The 18,842-nt window shown below is 39.6% G+C and overlaps 1 protein-coding gene across 3 annotated transcripts in view; it reads left to right on the plus strand.

The window, feature by feature from the left end:
• Nucleotides 1–4,670: 4,670 nt before the first annotated feature.
• LOC108267570 (nuclear factor 1 B-type) overlaps nucleotides 4,671–18,842 on the plus strand; it is a 93,491-nt gene continuing 79,319 nt past the window's right edge. Inside the window, exons 1-2 of one of the 3 annotated variants that reach the window (XM_053681280.1) lie at nucleotides 4,671–5,361; nucleotides 11,201–11,732. In XM_053681280.1, the coding sequence (XP_053537255.1) occupies nucleotides 5,344–5,361; nucleotides 11,201–11,732 (550 nt within the window). In that variant the 5' untranslated portion in view covers nucleotides 4,671–5,343. Of the gene's footprint in view, nucleotides 5,362–6,837; nucleotides 7,701–11,200; nucleotides 11,733–18,842 lie in introns of those variants that run through there. The other 2 variants (XM_017471770.3, XM_053681281.1) reach the window with 2 other exon arrangements.

The raw sequence follows: 18,842 nt of genomic DNA on the forward strand, positions 1-18,842 counted from the left end.
AAAAAAATAATAATCTTGCCACAGATGGTTATGGTATCCCCTGTTGAAAAAAACAAAACAAAAAAAACAACAAAACAAAACAAAAAAGAAACTATCACAGAAATGTTTCACACTAATGGTTTCCACTACAAATACCATTACAAACAATCAACTGTTCACCCACCATTACAACCATTACCATTATTGGTCCTTAATAGTATCCACTAGACATAACATGGCACCAATAGAAGGCAAGAAATTACCAGTAAAGACCCACAGGGACCATCACAGTTTCCATTAAAACCATTACAATTCTCATTACAACCATTCAAACCATTACAAATTGAGGGTTTCTAGTTTTTTTCAGCAGGGTTGCCAGCATTCATAGTCACAATTTCCAGCCACTTAGCCAAACATTTAGGATAGTGTCAGTCAAAAGCCACGTACAGTATTGTTATGGACTCATTCTACTTGTTTTTATGAAGCTGTTTGTGGTATTATTGATGAAAACCATTCGATGAATGGGTGATTTATGTAGGAGTAAACTTTACTTGTTAGCTTCAACCTTCAAAACTAAAGTAACCTTCAACCATCAACAGTGTTTTAGCTGATTAACTGTATTAAGGGTCTGGGGTAAATTGTATAAAATTCATTTTGAACAAACCTTTAAAACTTTAAGAGTGTGCTGTTGACAACATACATCCTTATTTCACTGTTAAAGTTATCAGCAATAGGTTTTTGGGCCATTAGAGACAATTTAATATCATTTAAAAATACGCATGTCAGCCTGTAAAGCATTGTAAAGCACATACAAAACAAGATATAACATTACATAAAGCTATAATATATTTTTAGCACCTCTTTGAAAGCCTAGACTTGAACCATGATAGCACTAATGCTTTTGTCTATTTATAGGAAATGTTTAGGACATACAAAAACAAAATGTCCTCTAATGACTAACTTGTGTAGTGCAAAACTGACTCATTACATGATTGAAACAGGAATATGAATACACAACAAAGGCTACATCAAAAACAGCATAAACCTACTACTGTACAAAATAGTAAACTATATTTAAACAGTGTGCCTTTGCACAGTATGAAGTTTTATACATGGCCTGATTCTTAAAGAGGAAATCTTCACGTGGTGTGCTGAGGCCTACACCCTTCTCATATGGTCAGCTGTGACTTACCTTCATACAAAATGGTCCTGTAGCCATCTCCAGTCGGCACATAACATTTGTTTTTAAGAGCCAAGCATCGTGCATCCTGTTCCTGAAAATCGTAAAAGCTGCATCTATATCTCAACATGTAAGCCTCAGCGACTGCAGATCTGATTTCTAATATTCTGAAACATTCAACCAACCAAAAGAATTGATTTTGGGCAGGAACAATAATCTCTTAGTCAATCAAAATTTTCTTTGAGTGTACACTTAATTAAAAGCCTAATAGAAAGGAATCTGCATGCATTGCACTCTAAATTCATTTTTCTTTTTTTTTCTTTTACATTAAGTATTATTTGTATATTTTCATTACCTTTTCTATTTAAATTATATAACTGATATCCAAATTTGGTAACTTTTAAGATAATTCAATTGATATTTTGGAACACACACACACACACACACACACACACACACACACACACACACACACACACACACACACTAATCTTTCCTTAACTAAATCCCATTGATGCTAACTCACATTAAACTTAACAACATATTTGCATAATTGTAAGCCCAACTTCACCCACCCACCTATTTAAAAAAAAAAAAACACATGTAATAAACGTATAACAATCAAAACAAAACAAGCATTTTTAAAAAAAAAAAAATTAAATGAGGAATAGCAAATATTTTTGCTCTTGTGCTTTTGACATCCTGTGACAAGTTTAATTGTATACCATCAAAATTAATATATTTTCAATGATTCTATTTCCAATATTAGCTTGTGACATTAACATTTAAAAATTGTGAATGAAAAAAAGGGCCACATAAATGCATTGCTTTAATACAATGGTTATAAAGACGTCAGGCAAATGCAAACCTGAAAACAAGAGAATATGCAGACTCTGAAGACAGAAATAATATCTTTGCTTTGACATAAATACGGAAAAGCAAACTAATTGACATATAATTTGTTAAATAATTTGTTGAATAAAACAACATTACTGAACATGAAACTGAACTTGTAAAAATTCCAGAGTGGTGGACAGATGAAAATGTGCTAGTTAGTTTGTCATCAATATACACCCTATCATTTCAAATATATTTAATACATCTAAAGCCAAGTTTAGTAGTATTTATATAAGCTATGCCATGTTTAAATAAATATAGACTATTTTTTGCTATAAATTCTTTTATTTTTATTTTTTATTAGGCTATAAATAGGTTTCTGCAGGCTATAGCACACTTTAAAATTATTTCACACACCTAATAATAGACTTATGATAATAATGATAATGATGATGATGATGGTTATTATTATTATTATTATTATTATTATTATTGTTGTTGTTGTTGTTGTTATTATTATTATTATAACAATATTATAGTATTATATTATTATTATTAATCACCCATTCTTTAAAGGGAAGTGCAGGTTTGAAAAAATATGCAAAGAAACACAAGCAGCACAGAAGTTTAATAAAGCATAAACAAATGCACAAATAAAATAAAAACGGCACCAAGAAAAAACGCATTTACAGTCATTCATTTTTCTTACATATGGAGCTGATGGGTTTCTGAGCTGCCACGTAGCCTATATAGAGGATGTCCCCCGAGTTTTGGGAGAAACCCTGCATTAAACACTCACTTGTGGTTTCCGAGTGCATTAATCAGTGGAGGGGTGAAACGTGTGCAGCGTGACTCCATACTTAATCTCGTCTAGGTGTAGCGTAAAATATCACAGGTCTCAGGTTAAGACAGCTCTCAGGATGGGAAATCCTCAAACTGACACATTGTGAAGAAGCAGGACCCGTCTCTCTCTCTCTCTGTGTCTCTGTCTCTCTCTCTCTCTCTCTCTCTCTCCGCTCGCGCCACATAAGAAAAAAAAGACATCGTTTTTTATTAAATGTGGAACAGCTAAACAGTTGCTTCGCTTATTTCCTCAGGTTGTAGATGAGTAGGGAAAGTTGTAGGCAGTTTTGGAGGAACACTTCCTCCTCCTCTTCTTCCTCCTCCTCCTCTTTCTGCACCTACTGCAGCCAAGTCAACTCTCACACTATACTCCCCTGTTTTCTTTGTCAAGTGCACTAACTCGGAGAAATATGACACAGAAAAGTGTATCGGAAAGTGACGTGTTTTTTTTATTAGGTCGACTTCCTTGTTTGTTTTTTTGTTTTGTTTTTTAGGTGTGAACAAAAATACAGTTTAGCTGCGCAAAAATCCAGCTTTTTCCCCCCTGCCGGTGTCCGCAACGTCTCGCTGTAAGTGTGTGTGTGTGTGTGTGTGTGTGTGTGAGAGAGAGAGAGAGAGAGAGAGAAATAAACTCGGCTTTTTTTTCTCTGCATGTTACTTAATCTGTGTGGTAAGGAAGAGAATAAAATTTCTGGCCATGCACTACAGACTGTGCGGTTTGTTATCATGACTGATTTTGAGGTCAGATTACGTGACTGGCATGAATAGCAATTATGAAATATACAGTCGTTGATTTGTGAAGCGATTTTTGCTCCAAAACTATTTCTGAATTCATTTGATTCCCACAGACTCCCGAGGATTTTTCCATACACAGTACCCTTCGGGTGTTATTCTGAAGTAAAATGAGAATGCATATGAAAATAAATATACATAAAACATTCTGGTTTATTAAGAGCTGGGACGTTTGAAGTGTTAGGCTATTTATTAAACTGTAATAAATGATCATTCAGTAACAATATTCAGTATTTGCATTACATTTCATGAATTTTGTTCTGTCAAGCAATAGCAATATTATAACCTATAATTATGCATTTTAGGACACTCAAGCCCCCCCCCCCCCCCCCCCCCCCACACACACACATAGACACACACACTAGTGTGTGTACTAGGAGGTCTGACTATCTATCTGTATTACCAGCGTTATTCTTCTTTTTTTTTTTTATTTAAAAAAAACAAAAACAAAAACACTAGCTGTTTTCAAATTGTATTGGGTTGCATAGACAATTGGTTTTCATAGACAATTATAAATGATTTAAACAGTCATTCAAAAATGAGCTAGAATTGAATGAGCACGTGCGTTTATTGTGTATACTGTCTCTATTTATAGCAGCTTTGAAACTTTAACATCAGCTTGCATTGTAATTGCAGTCTAACGATTCATGTGTTTAGGTTGAATAATTCTGATGTGTGTAGCCTATACATGTTATTATGTGCTGCTGTTAGCAAGGAGAGGCGAGCTTGATTCCTCTGCCGGAACAGAAAGTGTGGTTGTGGAGTGGTGGTTGCTGAGGTCTGGATCAATGCCATCATTGTGCTCGTGCAATCCTTCTGCCAACAGTGTGTACATAGCACTTATTCTGCATTATTACAGTAGACCATATAGACTAGCATATTCACAATGGTATTAAACATGAAGAAAAATTGTTATAACAAATGATAAATGGAAATAGTAGTGGAGTGACTTCAAGATCTAAAAGTGCTATTATTATTATTATTATTATTATTATTATTATTATTATTATTATTAATGTTGTTGGTGTTGTTTTTGTTGTTGTTGTTGTTGTTGTTGTCTTTCTTCTTGTTTTTTTTTCATGTGCTCATGTCATAACAAAATTTAAACAAATTCCTAAAGGCTTACTAGTCTGTCATAACAAAAATGAATCTCTATAACGTTATTAAAAATAAACGGGATTTATAATGTCGGAAATCCGCAGCGTTCATACGCAAACACAGCGCGAGCGCGGGCGGTGAGGCGGAAGTGAGCGGCGCAGGGCGCGGAGCGCTCGCGCGGAGGGCCAACAGCGCCTCAGCCAATCAGAGACGAGAACGCCGATTCCAAGAGCTGCGAGCAGCGGCGACGACAGACAGACAGAGAAAGTAAAGGCGCAGACGTGCCCAATTCCAAAAACTCTGCCTCTTCTGGACCGCGTTCAACTCAACCACTACAAACCTATCCAAAAGTCTGACTCGCAGAGGAAGGAAGATTAGAAAAAAAAACCCTGAGGTGTTCGCTGACTTGATTTTGCCGCCTGTCTGCCAAGAATTTTCTTCCGGTGTGCATTTTTTTGAGAGTACTGCAGCGTGAAAAGAAAAGAAAAAGAAAAGAAAAGAAAAGAAAAAAAAACAATCTAAAAAGTAGGCTTTTTTTATTTTTATTTAAAACAGAGACATGTGAAGGTACCGGCTTGGGTTTCACACCGCCTCCTGGACACCCGTTTAAATCCATGCAATACAGTGCAATGGTACGTTATCATGGAATATATAATATCTTGCAATCATTTTGTGAATACTTTTTGAAGTTAATGTAAACATGTAATCCTTTGCCTCCTGGACACGGTAGTCCGTAGCCTAATGTAGTTCCATGTTTCGAGTGAACTGGATTTGAGCACTGCTGAAGAATAGGAGGTGTATATGTTGGATTGTTTATGTTGTGCGTTGGCAGCCTTCCTATGTGGGTCATATCGTCGTGTGTCAGAAGTCTGTGGCAGGGTTTGCGCCTAAAGAGATCAGTCAACTCTTGGCATGTCTCCTGCTTTTAGCTAACTCGCCCCCTTGTAGCTCTGCACTTTTGGCACATTGCACAGCCAGAGAGAGAGAGCGAGAGAGAGAGAGAGAGAGAGAGAGAGAATACTCGGGCAAGTCGTGTTTTAGCCAAGTGGCTGAATTTTACAACACCGCTGCTTTCGACTAGCCAAGAAGTTCACGTTTGTCTCGCGTGGTTGAAGTGCACTTATTTACTTTGTTGCTTTGTGACAAACTTTTGAACTTTTTTTTAAAAACGCTTTTGAAATCTCGATCGGTGTAAAATTTTAAATTCTTAAGCGACTCAACATGCACACGTAAAGACTGTGGGCTGTTTGACCTTGAGTGAAACATTGCGCCGGGGCTAAAAGCGCGAGCGCGGTTAGGAGACATTGCGTCCGTGTGCGTGTTTGCGGCGTGACCGCGGACGCTGTGCGCTACTGGACGGATAGGGGGTGGAGTGCGGACGGCTTTGTAGACTTTGACACGAGGTTACGATGTGACGTGATGTGAATAAAGACCAGTGTCGCAAAAGTGTCACGAGCTCAGGTCAGGCTCGTGCGGTTAACCGGGACACAGAAACACACATCCAGCTCCTAAACGTTTTTATTTCCCTCGCCAAAGGCTGTCCTGACGACCAGTCTAAAGTAATTCACTTATTAATAACCATGTGATCTGCAATCCGTGCTGGGATTCCTTCACTCTGTTGTGTCACCGTAATTATATAGCTTCACGCGCAGAAAATAGTTACCTCATTATGGTTCAGCGTCCTATAAGCTATAGAAAGACATAATGCGCTGTAGAACTACCCATACTTAAAAACCCTGGGAAGAAAAAAACATGTAACCACACAAATAACCGGTTCTGTAGGAAGTACAAACAGGCCTTAATGCCTCGATTCACTTCTGCGAGGGTTGACATGGTAGAACATTTTTGTCGGGCCTGACAATTTATCCCACCGTGACTTGAATACTGCATGGAAAACACCACATGCTGATGTGTTCTTGTAACAACCTAAAGTTGGAATAAAAAAAGAAAAAAATATCAAGGTTGCACTGAATATGTTCAACCTTCTGAATATGTGCAACCTATGATGACATACTCTACAGTATATATATATATATATATATATATATATATATATATATATATATATATATATGTGTGTGTGTGTGTGTGTGTGTGTGTGTGTGTGAGATAGATGGTTTTAAGCTGATAATATCTGCACACTGACATATAGTTATGCAGTGATAAAAAAAAAAAAAAGAAAAGCTATGATTACTTAAAACTCATATTGCATTGCATTCATGTCCATAGGTTTGAAGGTATAGAATAGCCTATTACTGATGAATAAACATTATGGTATAAATGTGTAACATGAAGTGGGGAGAATGCTCGGGATCATGTGTACACACTGTGGTCTGAGAGGAAGACCTGAAGGTGGGCTGTGTGGTATAGGAACGCGTTTGCTGGAAGAGGAGGAGTATTGACTTTGTAATGAAATGAAAGAAAGAAATAATTGGTGAGACTGATTTGTCGGGATCCAGCAGACGAGAGGGTGTTACCGTTCGCTGTAATATCAAGTTTGAAAACGGGGATCAGAAATTTGGCGCCTTCTAGGTTTCGACCTGCACTTGTGACATTCTTTAAGATTTCCCCTTTAAAGCAGCATCAGAGAGAGAGAGGGAGAGAGAGAGAGGGAGAGAGAGAGAGACAGTAGGGTTTTTCCCCCTACTCTCCACTTCACTCCGGTTGGAGCTCGGTCTCTGCGGATGCGTGCAGTGTTCCTGAAGGCTGTCTGCTTCAGCCTTTTTGTGCTTCTGAGCTCTCGTGGGAATCTTTAAATGCTCGAGCTGGGATCTGCGAAGTTCGCCGCCGGTCTCTGATGAAGCTTTTCTCTCGCTTTTGAATGAGGACAAGTTCCACTCGGCCGTGCACGCTGCAGCACGGGCTCGGAAGAATGACACGATAGCCTAATAAGCGGACTTTTGGTGACCGATCGATCTTATCTGCACTGACGGTGGAGGTCATGATGTATTCGCCGATTTGTCTAACGCAGGTAGAGCTTTACGGCGCGCTTATTGATCACTCTTTTGAATATTTATTGAGTTTTAATTGGTGAAATGCAACCTACTAGTTCAGTATGACGCTTGGAGCCTACGTTTGAATAAAATACTTTGTATTAAAGTGTCCACGATAAAGCTTGGAGATGTAACCCACTGCATCTACTGCGCATTAATGACACCATCATTTCAGTGTTGATCTTTTACGCACTTTTCTGTGAATCAGGACATTACACTTAAAAAGTTATTGGTGTGTGTGTGTGTGTGTGTGTGTGTGTGTTTGGTAAGAGTGTAGCGAACCTGAAGATGTCAGATTGCATTAGACTATTTTAAAAGAGCGCATTAACGTTGGGCATTTACATCGTGCGCAAAGTTGAGCCGTAAATCACACGTCCGCTGGCGCACATATATAGGCTATAGGTTTGCATGAGATTTGTGGTGTAAAGCACGCGAACAGTCAGAAACCGAGCTCAAAGCGATCATTCTGCGAAGTAAATAAAGCGCTCGAGCTTTGACTCGGTGCTTTTTGACGCCTCTGTGTTTTCTCTTATTCATACAGTGTGCACTTGGCCAGGAGCGCGCAGAGTTTAAACGGAGAGCCACTAGCCGAGTGAATTAAGATGAAAACAGCGATAAGGCCGATTGAGCGGTTGGACCGAGTCCTCCGGCTTTGGCTGACACAATTTTACTGTTTATATTTTGCTTGGCACCACCGTGTGATTGACTGAGATATGGTTTAGTACAAATGAGGGCTGAACCTGGCGCAAAGACGAACTTCACACTCAGCCGACACATGGATTAGCCTTATGTAGTCTTCTGTAGTGTTGGACTTTACATTATAATGGACCTTGCATAATAATAGTGCAAAAAACGTGAACTATGACCAGCTGTAGCTGTATTTTTTTTCTTCATTTTTAATACATGCATGTTTAACTATAAGTATAATGTATAACTACATCAATTTATTACTACCATGAAAGAGTTACAAGGAGAAAGTCCTTTAACCATGAGCCAATTAAAGTCATTATCCTTATAATAATGGTATAATGATATGATATAGTGGATTTTTCTATCATGTAATTATATCTGGAATTATGCAATTTCCAGAGTTATCATTAAGTAAAGTGTTTTTATGGAAAAAAATGAAATGAAATTGAAAAGGATCATATGGAGTAAATATTTACACTGTGGATTTGAGGTCTTGGTAAAATTTAGTTTTCTTTCATATTACTTTACACAGATTGTTATTATTATGTATTATTATAAAAAAAATCAGAATGAATTATAATTAGTTATTACATTTATGAACTGTACGGTGTACAACTATTTTTCTGTAGTGTAAAATCCATAAGACAATATTTTTCTTTTGCATACATCAAATGCTCTTTCACGTCATAACAAAGACATTTTGAATAATTTAAAAGCATTTGATATGCAGAGATATAATGTTGGGATAAGGAAATTGTCAGGCCAAAGTAATTTGTGTACTACAGTAAGCTGCATCTAGCTGAGTACTGATATATACTGTAACATAAACTGATTATAATTGATTGTAATATGCTTAAAACTAATTGCAATGCAGTGTACAAAATAATTCAAACTTTGTAACTATGACCTTATAGCTTTAAAAAGAAATAAATCATAAATATAAATTAACACACCAGTTCCCAATTATTAAGTGTGCTGAAATTCCTCATGTGTAACAGCAGTAGACTACGGTGTTTATAATACTTATGTGCAGTTTTGTTGCTGAGTTGTGTAGTTTCTGAGCGGTGGTTAAATGTTGATGTGGTGTGTGTGAGGGATACAGTGTAAGGGGGAGAGATAGGGGAGTGCAGTACTGGTTGCGGTTTCCCAAAGAGCAGTAAGCTGCCTGCATAAATAGAGAATAATCTGTGGTTTAACTCTTCCAGCACCCATTCAGCTTTTAGTGGAGTTTAAGAACAAGAAAAGAAATGCATGTTTTTTGCCAGAAAAAAAAGGTCTGTTTCCCTTTGCTGAGATTTTTGAGATTCCCACACTTTGTAATTCCACATCTTAAAGAAACAATTGAACATCTCATCTAGCATCTAATATTATTTAATTCGGTAAACATGTAAATGTAACAGTGTATTATCATTCAGGTTTGAAAATGTTTAGTAAATTTATTAGAGGTAAGATAGATCATTATGTTATTGATGCTTTTATTGATTTTTGGTAAAAATGTGAAACACTGCCCATATGTTACTAAATGGCCTTTAAAATTGGGAGCTGATTTGGCGGAAGCGCATTGCACAGTACAACTAACATGTTGCGGTAGAGAAAGCCGAATAGGCCTGTAGCGTGTAAGACGCTTGTGAATTGAGCCTGTAGGTGTTACTGCTTACTTGGCAGCAGACTTTTTCTTTAATGGCACTCTTACAGCGCTTTGGAGCAGAAAGAATGTAATGGTTGAGCCAAAATGCCATTTTCATTGTCCATCTTGGTTTGATTTTAAGAGGGGCTGGGAATAATTGCTGCTCATTTCGCCTAACAACTTAAGTGACCCCCCTGAACCACAAAACGTCCCAACAGCAAAGCAGACCTATTGCTGGAAATGTAAAACTCGCCCTAAAATTAATTCCCTTTTTCAGAGCCTTACTGTGTTTGCATATGTGCTTTTTTGCATTTAGCATAGCAAATGTTTATTTTTTTCATTAATATCAATGGTTAGTAGATTCTGCCTGAACCACTTTCTTTGCAGGCTTTGTTAGAGAGGGTCGTGTGGGCCGCTGTAAAGCCATGAGGCAGTACTGCTGCAGGAATGCAGGACTGTTTGATAAGAGAGCTGTACGTGTGAGGGACACATGCCCTGATGCGCTAGCACATACAGCTCCGATAGTGGAGAGAGAGAGAGAGAGAGAGAGAGAGTGGGAGAGGGGGAGAGAGGCAGGGGAAAGCGTGAGTGCTGCTCATCTAACTGTCTGCTGTATGTTGGCACGGCGTGAGCCTACGTGGTAAACAGTGGTATCCTCGTCCTGTGTGCCTGCAACACCTGCAGCTCCATACAGGCCAGCGTCGCTGTTCTCAGCAGAAATGGTAGATGAACCCTTCTTTCATTGCGGTGTGAGGTTATTTTTTAAAATCATTTTAATTTTTCCAAAATAGAATGGCTTCTATAATTTGTAAAACACAATGTATAAGAGATTGATCAAAGTGTATGTAATGTGTGTTTGTGTGTTGTATTTGTAGTTGTTCAGTGTGTAATTGTTTTAAGGGATTTTGTGGTTTTGTGGTCTTTAACGGCCGTCAAGTGACTAATTGAATTTTCTATTTGTGTGCTTTCTAAATAGTCCGTTTTGTTTGTTTTGTGTTCTGAGAGGTAAGTTTTTTTTTTCTTTTTTTTTTTTTGGCCAAAATGAACTCTTGGCTGCTTGATCAGGAATCCTATGCCAAAAAGGTCACATCTACTCCTGTTCACTGACTTCCTTGTATTTTTCCCTCGTTCTCTTTTTTTTCTCTTTTGCTCTTCTCCCAGGACGAGTTCCATCCGTTTATCGAGGCACTCCTTCCTCATGTGCGCTCCATCGCCTACACTTGGTTCAATTTGCAGGCCCGCAAGCGCAAGTACTTCAAGAAGCACGAGAAGCGCATGTCCAAGGACGAGGAGCGCGCCGTGAAGGACGAGCTGCTGAGCGAGAAACCCGAGATCAAGCAGAAGTGGGCATCGCGCCTGCTGGCCAAGCTGCGCAAGGACATCCGGCAGGAGTACCGCGAGGACTTTGTGCTCAGTGTGACAGGCAAGAAGCACCCATGCTGTGTGCTTTCCAACCCCGACCAGAAGGGAAAAATCAGACGCATTGACTGTCTCCGCCAGGCGGATAAAGTTTGGCGCCTGGACCTGGTGATGGTGATCCTGTTCAAAGGCATCCCGCTGGAGAGCACGGACGGAGAGCGCTTAGTCAAATCGCCCCACTGCACCAACCAGGCACTCTGTGTCCAGCCGCACCACATCACAGTGTCAGTGAAGGAGCTCGACCTCTTCCTGGCCTACTATGTCCAAGATCAAGGTAAGAGTACTGAATGGATGGAGAATGGATGGTGGGAGGGAGACGTTACTGCCAGTGTTTCAGGCTGAGTGCTTTGTCTCAGAGTTACTGAGGCCTGAGAACCTCGTGCCTGTTAAACTTATCTTCATTAACAATTTATTGCGATTCTACTCAACATTAAATCATCCAAAGAAACAGTAATATTTTGATTATTTATATTCTGTTGTTTCTATGCATTACATTTTCCGGTATTCTATCCATTAAACCTGCCAGTTTTTTTCCCTGATTATAATGTAATATCAAAACATGAAATGTAAGAAGCTTAAGATCTTTGTATGAAACTTGTCTTAGCTACTTACTTTTAAGGCCACACCGTTACGTCAAGTTTAATGGCAAGGCCCTAGAATAAGCAGCTAGTTAGTAGAATAAATGTACTGTTAGACTTTTTAAAATGCATTTTATTTTCCCATCTTTTTCCCTGATTTTTGAAAAATTCTTTTGACTAATTTTTAAAGATAAAAATAAGAGGAAATTAGAAAGTTACTTAATATGATACTCTAAAAAGACCATAGAGTGCCTAAATCACCTACAGAAGGCTTATGTTCCACATAAAACCTTCCACATATATACATATAGAGAACTGTAAATATTGAAAAATAAGAAGAGTTTAGTGAGTAGATACATAAATACTATATAAATCTAAAATAGTAGATGGAAAGGAATGGTCAAAATTAAAAAAAATAAATAAATTCCACCTAGCTGCTAAGGAAAGTACATTGTTTTTTTCTTAATGGTGTACTTTATTTTTAATACATTTCTTACATAGTACATCTTAAAAATGTCATATTCCTACTCTAGAACTATAAACCTGATTTAACTCGCCTGAAAAGTCTTCATCTCTCCCTGTCAAAACTCCGCAAGTGAAATAAAACTTGCCGTAATCCAATCATTTAAAGTCTTTCCTTATTATATTAGATGCCAAAATAATGTTTATGTTTTATTGTAGAATACATGTGAGCCTGCATGTGTTTGAATGGTTGTGCGAGGACGAGGTGGGTTATCGCCAGGCTTAGCGCCTCCATTTTGTACGAGTGAAGTGCCAGGCTAAGCAGAAGGCATAGCGGAGGGACAATAATGGTTGCCACTGGCACCAGGGTTGGCATCACCCTTTCTTTTGTGTATTTGTAGGACGACGTGCATTCAACCGTTGACACTCAACCGTGGCCTAAATCCCTTATATTGGTTTGAACCGAGCGCTACAAGCTAGCATCTTTTGTGCCATTAAGAAAAAAAAAACAAAACAGTTTAACACTATTGTGTTTAAATGAGCATTTTGAATTGCACAGTTTTAAGAGCATTACAGAATTAAAATTCTGTAAATAATCAGAAAGTGTGGTTTGAATGTTTTGGTAATTTCTGACATAGACGTAAGCCAAAATGTGACTTTTATTTAAGGGTAAAAAAACCCCCCTTTTTATTAAGATTTTGTCCAGATATATTTTTGCTACTTTTATATTTTTGTAATGTGATAGTAAGAGACTATAAAGTAAAAGTGGTGAAATGAATAACGATAACTGTTTCGGGGTTTAATACATTACAGGAGCATGTTTTGCCCCCCTGTGCCCATCTCCAAATAATGCCCGCACATTGTAGCAGCATATCCAGGGCGGCCATTTTGTTTGTGTTGTGCTCGGAGAGTGGCATGGAGAGTGCCAGTGATGGAGGAATGGCGGTTGGCATCAAATCCTCTTTGTCTGCTTGCGTGCCTTTGATTCGTTTGCTGGCATCTGCAATGCAGTGGGCATGGAGGAAAGTTTGTGACACTGGCAGAATGGCAACCGTTAACGATTTCTTTTTGTAACACATTTTAAATTCACAATTATGACAAAAATGTTAACTGTGTCTCTAACAAAATGTGATCTTTGTGTTGGTAAATCTTTTTTTTTTTTAGCACAGCAGCTGTGGATTTTGGTTTTTGTCATATTGTGTGAAACCAGACTGAGTCACTAAATGGCAAGGGGTCTACCGCATAACACAAACTTGTTACCACAACTAGTTTAGCCTGGCATTTTGTGCCACTGTTATGCCCGGGTGCTGTTGCTAGTCAGTACACAGCGGTAGTTTTAACATTAGCATGAGCCACATGGCGCAGGAGGAAACACCGGGCACTCTGCCCTCGGTTTTTGTGAATCACACTAAGCTAGCTGGACTGTGTTGCAGTACCATGGTGAATGGACAGTTTAGTTTAGGGGTAGGGAGAATAGCAGGAAGGACTGGTACGCTAGGCGGCATGCATCGTGCCGCGTCCAGCCTCTGTGCCTCACTGAGCCCAGTGTAGCCATTGTGGCAGTCTCAGTACCCAGCGCGGGTGCTGTTCAGTCCCCTTCCTTCAGAAAATTACTACCGTATCACAATCAGCCTTGAAACATTCTGAAAAAAAATCTAGGCGTTGAAACATTTTTCACTTTAGATCTGAAGCAAAAAAAAGAAGAAGATTTAAAGAAGGTGAAATGGAGTCTGCTTGTAAGTTTCATGGTTTTGGCTCAGGTCCATTCTTACAGATGTACAATTTATTCATCCCAAAAACATTTTTTTCAGCTTACCGAAGACCTGCGTATCGCTATTAAAGAATGTGATCATCTTTCACAATTTTTTTTTTGACAAGCTGTTCCTTTACTTGTCCTACAAGTCAAGTCAGGACGTGTGAAGTAAGGAACATTTCACACCGCTTTCATTTCATAACTCATAACATCACTGCATGGAAAAAGGGAAGTGAACCACTATTCAGCTTTCAGTTACTGATCGCATTACAAGAAATACACTAATATGGCTCTTTTCATTTTGTTGTTCATATTGTAAGGTATAAAAAAGGATGATGACAAAAAAAAAATTCAAAATACACAATAGGATCAGGGAGTTTATATTAAAACAAACATATTATATTAGATAATTGTATAAAATGTGATATGTGTTTTGTGATATTTAATCCTTTCATTTTGTGTCTCATTTATTTCATATCATTTTTTCTTAACTGCTTGCTTTTTTTAATTGGATAAACAGTTACTTTATACGAATTAACCGCTGGTTTTGACTTTTCATAAATACTTGCAAGTTCCTAGCACTGTATTTGTTACAGATATCTGGCCAGTTTCATTTGTAGCTTGAATACATGACGGTATGAAATTCATAAAATGAGCCGTCATAAAGATGTGTTTCATAAACTGGGATCGATATATGACTGTACTTATATTTTGATGGCCATCATCCATTTAAAAAAAAAAAAAAAGCAGTTATTTGGGATATGTTTTTCTTTTAGGGCTATCAGTTTTGGAAGCATACATTCCTAGGCTTTTTTCTGTGCTGTCAAGGCTACTTAATATCTATTTACTCCTTTTACATTTCTGCAATTTATAAATAATCAGGCATCAACACATTACCCCATTTACTCTAATTTCAATATAACAGGTTTCATATTTTTCTTTGAAGATGCAAGCAGTAGTCTGTGCACTTTGAAGGAGGTGGATTGTTTATTATTTGTTGTAGATGCCTGTTTTACGTGTCTGCAACTTAGCTTTTGGCCTGCGTGTCAGGACCTCGGCTAAAAGATGCGGTGGGTGTCCTGTGAAGTTAAATTGAGCACAACGGATCTGTGAAAACACAGAGGTGGCCGGGGCATGCGGGGGCCAACTGGTGGTTTAAAGAGGATTGTGTGGAGGGATGGAGGGTGCACCAAGAGCCCCCACACCTCCCGTGACCTCTACGTGTGTGGGTCAGCGGAGAAATGGTCACCACATCGGCTAGAGCCAGCCGTGTGTAACACTCCCTCTGTACACCTTGTGCGTGTGATAATGTTGATGTTGAGCATGTATTTAGCTGTTTGAGGGAAGTGTTACAGCTGGCCTAGTTTTCCAGTTGACTGAGTTTGTGATAGAGTCAGGTCTAGCCACACTGACCTCCAGGTCACCACCCCTGCCAGTGACTAAGTACTTCATCCTCCTTTTCTCTCTACAACTCTCTCTCTCTCTCTCTTTCTCTCTCTTTCTCTCTCTCTCTCACTCATTTCCACTTGTAGCAGTAGTTTACCTGGAGCTGTTCCAGACCTATAATGCCAATTGTACACCACACTCAAAATCTGGTCCAAAGGGACAGCTGCCCAGATCCACACACAGTTACACACAGTTATACACACACACTCTTTCTCTCTCTCTCTCTCTTTCTCTCTCTCTCTCTCTCTCTCTCACACACACACACACACTCCGAGCCACAGAGGCAGAAACGGATTGGACTTTGGAGCACTGACAGCAGCTTGTGTCGAAAACCGTTGCGAGCGCACACGCGTAAGGGACGCCGTCGCTCCACGGCATTTGTTTTTGTTTAGCTATTTATTTGTTTGTTAGCTAATTGTTTCCAGTGAGCCGTTGTGGCTGTGGTGGTTGTAAGGCTATCCATTTTGGAGAGAGAAACAGAGAAAGCGTGTGGTCGATCCATTTGTAGGCCTGCAGCTACTGACTTGGTCCTAAAACCAATACAGATGGTTCCCTGCTTCTCTCCCACTCTGTGTGTCCCACAGTTTGGAGCAAGAATGCACGACTTGGTTTCAGTTGTGGAAATGAAAGGCAATAGCTTCTGTTTGATGTTTTAGTACACTGGTGTACCGCCACATTAAACATAAAGGGAGAAAGGGAGGGGGAATTTGCTGCTATAACGTCAGTCCAAATGGTAATCTCAACAGCCCGCAGGTCTTGTTTGTGCGTATTTTTTTTGTGTTGTTGTTGAGGTTCCATGATTAAAATAAAACACACACAAAAAAAAACGTTTCAGCAAAAACATACATTTCTTCCTTTGCTCTAGATTTGCCCAAGACTCACTTTCAGAAAGGGATTGCTTTGCTATCGAAAGAGGGCTTTGCTATAGGCCTGAGCTTTGTTCGTGTATTTTTTTTTTTTTTTTGCTAGTGCTTGTCTGAGCACGAGAGAAAAATGCTATAGCAACACAATACGCCTTAACTTTTTCTCAAGGGCAAAAAAGAAAGCCAGCCAATGCCTGAGTGTATTGACAGTTCACTCATTTAGTCATTTCTTGCCCATTTTGCTAATTTTAGACGTGAAACAAAAAAAGAGCTGGAAGTCTAAGATACAGGCGAGTTTGGATATGTTAGTACAGCAAGCGTAGTATTGCAAACTTGGCAAACATGCATTTTTTGAAGGGTTCAGTTTGAAATGTGAAATCTGTTGCATACAAAATCTCAGTTCGATCGCTCTCTTGATCCCACCTCTGATCCTGCACCATCCCAGTCTGGAATGAGTGCTACTGAGACACTGAAGGTCATTTGGGGAAGATTTGTGTTTGTGCTGAGCAGGCAGTAAGGCCTTTGCCTCAAACAGGGCTGGAAAGCTGATTAGTATTCTGCACGGCCTGCGGTGACTACCTCACGTAAAGCCATAACCTATCGAACACATTCCCTTAGTCTAATCCATTTAGAGCTCCCTCCAGCTCTCTGGCCTTCTTTATTGATTTCCCTCCCCTCCATGTAAGTCCCTCTTTTCTCTTCTCCCTCCCTTGCTCTCTGCCTCGCTGTTGCTTCAATTCAGTGGTATACTGTTACTCCTCATACTGCCGTAGAGAACTGTTCATTCCTTTGCTTCTCTTGCCTGTCTTGTTTTTTAGCTCTTTCCTTGATTACTGTAGCTTTTTTTTTTTTCCAAGTGTGTCTGCTTTCATTGTATGTCTTGTGTGGATTTCCTGCATGCCTTTTGCCTATAGTACACTTTAACCTTAACCCTAGTTCTTGGTACTTGTCTTTTGCTTTCTGTTCTTTGTCTCTGTTTTCACTCAGCACCCCTCCCCATGGTCAGTATACAGAGCTGGATGTTGTAAGCAGGTCTCATGATGGTATGTGTGTGTGTGTGTGTTCTATCATTTTGCAGTTGTGTTGTACTTCAGCTTTAAGCTCTCCATAACCCCAGTTCTCTTTCACTCAAACACTCTCCATGGCAACACCAGCATTTACGTATACATGCCATTTTATTACTTGGGCGTATGTACAAGTGCTGTTAAGAGACAGAAATTTATTTTGGAATGATTCATCAATCTAGCTTCAAGTACTTAATCACTGTTGACCCTCAGTCTATTCCAGAATTAGCCAGAATGGGAAAATATGTCTGAAAATGTGCTTGCATTTCAGGGGTCACATAGAAGCATCTCCACTTTGCCTCTTCAGTTTTTTTTTCCAAGAGCTTATCTTGTATTTTCAGCATTCGCTTTCCAGGAGTCCCACGTCATCAGTGCAGAACCCGCAACGCTCTGCTGCTCTCCAGGGCCCTGTTGAGCAAAGAGCATCACCAGCACCCCTCTCTATTTCCCTTGCCTCCCACGCCTCCCTCAGAGGAAGACTGATGGGTTCATCGTCCTTTCCTATAGCTCACTGTACGGGGTGTCTGGGTCTTGTCCCACCAGCACCACCGCCACATTTACTGTCTCCAGCTGCCTTGACATGACTTTCCTCTCTATCCTCTATCAACCAGACATCCTTATCATGCAGTTATGATCCCGGTCACAGAGACAGAAGAGTGCAGGGAGTGAGAGGAGATGAGATATCAGAACAGGGGTTCCCAGAAACTATAAAGTCTTTGGAGTTTCAGAAACCAAAAAGCTGACTGAGAGTGAAAGTGAGATATATCAAATGCAGGTAAACTCAGACAGAGAGACAGAGAGAAAAGGTCTGAATTCCTCCATTGTGGGATGACTGGTGTCTTGCACGTCTCCACGCCAACAGGCATTCTTCACGAGGGGGACAGCGTATGAATGGCTGCCAGAGAGGGCCAGAGACAATCGAGGAGGTTGCTAAGGGAGACAGTGACTTCTCCCCCCTCTGCCCACAGCAAAAGTCTTTTCATGGCAGACAGGCCTCAGAGTGATGGCTGCCTCCTCTTTTGTCTGGTCTGGTACAGTACCTCCCACTGCTGAGACAGACGGCTCAGAGTTAAACGCACAGATGAAGGGAGGGCAGCCGAGACTGGGATGGCCCAAAGACTGTCTGAAGGGGGGCAATTAATGCGAAGCTGTAAAACGAGTTATAGGTGACTTAGAGACAGGCACTTTATGTGGTGACCATTTGTTTAGAACATGGCC

This window comes from Ictalurus punctatus, chromosome 7 (genome assembly GCF_001660625.3).
Source record: "Ictalurus punctatus breed USDA103 chromosome 7, Coco_2.0, whole genome shotgun sequence".
NCBI classification, from domain to species: Eukaryota; Metazoa; Chordata; class Actinopteri; order Siluriformes; family Ictaluridae; genus Ictalurus; species Ictalurus punctatus.